The sequence below is a fragment of the Buteo buteo genome, chromosome 5 (assembly GCF_964188355.1).
Source record: "Buteo buteo chromosome 5, bButBut1.hap1.1, whole genome shotgun sequence".
In the NCBI taxonomy this organism is placed as follows: Eukaryota; Metazoa; Chordata; class Aves; order Accipitriformes; family Accipitridae; genus Buteo; species Buteo buteo.
In genome coordinates, this window is record NC_134175.1 from 46,663,411 (window position 1) to 46,665,783 (window position 2,373).

The following is a 2,373-nucleotide window of genomic DNA, read 5'->3' on the forward strand; positions in this document are numbered from 1 at the left end:
GCGGCGGCGGCGGCGGCGGCGGGCTCAGGCGCGGGCTCCTCGGCGCGGGGCGGCGGCGGCGGCGGCTCCTCGACGGCGTCGCGCTGGTTCTTCAGCCGCGAGCAGCTGGAGAACACGCCCTCGCGGCGCTGCGGCGTGGAGGCCGACAAGGAGCTCTCGTACCGGCAGCAGGCGGCCAACCTCATTCAAGATATGGGCCAGCGCCTCAACGTGTATCCGAGCGGGGCCTGGGGGGGAGGGTGGAGGGGCCGGGCGGGAGGAGGCGGCGGGCCGGGCTGAGGGAAAGGCGAGGGGCCGGGGCGGGCGGCGGGCCGGCTGTGGCGGGGCGGCGGGAGCGCCTTCACACACACACACCCCCCACACCACACACACACCCCCCCCTCCCGCCTCAGCCCTGTGAGGGAACCCTCCCCGGGACTCTTCGCGCTCCCTCGGCAGCCGGCGAACGGCGCTCTCGTGGGATGGAGCTGTGTCCCCGAGGCACAGAATGGGAGGAGGAGCCTGGCGGAGCCCCCGGTCGGCGTCCGTCCTTTGTCGGCGTGTGAGGGAGACACGGGTGGCGGGCGCTCGGGCTGCGCGGCCGGGCGGCTGGCGTCCCCCACCCGGCCTCTCGGTGGCGGCGGGTTCAGACGCTCCTCAGGTCGGTCCCTGCTGCCTGCAGACTCGTTTTCCGTCAGGCGGGCGTCTCCTCGTTAGCCGTGTTTTAATCTGATTTAAAAAAAAGGCGAGAAATGGGAGTAAGGCGAAAGCCTCGGATCCCCTCCTGAAATAGTTGAATCGGAACAAAACAAAAGCACTTGAGGCGGTATTTCGGTGTGTGTCGCCCGTTGAGGAGTTTTCGTTCAGCGGGTGAGATGTGGCTGGTCCGGTGTAGGAATCTCCACATTGTCTGCGAAACAGATGGGAAAGATACGTGTCAGTGTCGGTTAGGGATGCGTTAATAGCAGTTAAGTTCTGAAGTGTCACGTCCTTCATTCATTTTCGGCCGAAGACAGTGTGTTGGAAGCAATGATTGATGTAGAAGGCGCCTTGCTTTCAGTTCTTGTAAACTATTTTCTTAATATGTAGTGTTTCCTTAATTTAGTCTTCCAGATCTCAGCTTACGATAAACACTGCAATTGTTTACATGCACAGGTTTTATATGCATCATTCCTTCACAAAATTTAATCGAAATGTAAGTATGATTTTATATGCGGTAATAATATGCCCATAATTTTGGTAGTCTGACTGACAAGTGTTACATTGCTCTGCTGGATTGTAAAGTTTGGTGCGTTTATAGGAATCCTAGCTTCTTGTCAGTGGTTTAGAAGCAATAATGATGCTTCTTTTCAACTTTGAATTATTTTAACTAGTGGCAATTAGATGTTTATCTTCTGCCATCGAAATAAAAAAAAATAGGCACCATCAGCAAACACATTTCGGATGTGTGAAGAATGCATTTAGATGTTTTGAATCTGGCTAGTGCTTATGTGCTGTAGTTTGAAAGGCTGATGTGTAGGAACACACATTTTTCTTAATGAATTCAGTGGTAGTGCTAGCATGGTGTGTCTGACAATTATAATATGGTTATGTGTGCATCCATATGGATTATGTATCTGTTCTCGAAAAGCAGTGTAAATTCATTTAACTAGTCTAGTCTTAAACAGTATGATGATAAGTCGTATTAGATAAGAAAAATCTCTAAATCTGATGAGAAAACGCCAGCTCTACTGTTTTTATTAATGAACTGAATATGCTGAATCTGAATACAGAATGTGTTATGAAGAACTGAATTCTTCAGTAAAAATACTACCTGTAATTGAGGGATTTTGTAACAGGTATGGAACCTGAGGTACCAGCTTGAAAATTTCAAGACTTTTTTTTTTATGTCCAGTATTGGATGCAATAGTTAGAAAACTAATCATGTAATATTCTAGGTAGTCTTGGTTTTTAAAGGGCAGGGGGGGGGGAAGTACTTTTCATCAGTATTTTTTACTAACTTTGCAAGAATAGTTAGTAACTATGGTGATACATCACTAAGTGGTGAGGATGAGTTTTCTCAGATCTTGGCTTTTCATGAGAAACAGAGTGAGACAGTGTGACAGATGCTATGGTCTAGACCAGAGCAGACCTTGGTCTGCCAAGGGGCACAATCTTGCAAACCTTGCACTGTCTGAAATTTGGGCAGGTACACAGTGAGTTACAGTGTTAGTCAACTCTTTTCGTCTGGCATGAATTTGTTTATCATTGTTGGCTGAGCAAATGGACAGCTTATTTGGTGTTTATTCAGCAGGAAATAAGTATTAGTTTGTAGGTACACTTCAGAAGTGTATTTAAGTATTTCTGTGCAAAAGCTGAGGTAAATTCAAACTTCCAGCAAGCTTGTTACCAAAA

At 48.6% G+C, this 2,373-nt stretch overlaps 1 protein-coding gene across 2 annotated transcripts in view; it reads left to right on the forward strand.

The window, feature by feature from the left end:
- Positions 1–2,373, forward strand: part of CCNT2 (cyclin T2) — a 24,603-nt gene continuing 22,230 nt past the window's right edge. The window contains exons 1-2 of one of the 2 annotated variants that reach the window (XM_075028900.1): positions 1–212; positions 1,093–1,174. In XM_075028900.1, coding sequence (XP_074885001.1) covers positions 193–212; positions 1,093–1,174 — 102 coding nt within the window. In that variant the 5' untranslated portion in view covers positions 1–192. The remainder of the gene's footprint in view (positions 213–1,092; positions 1,175–2,373) is intronic. The other variant, XM_075028901.1, reaches the window with a different exon arrangement.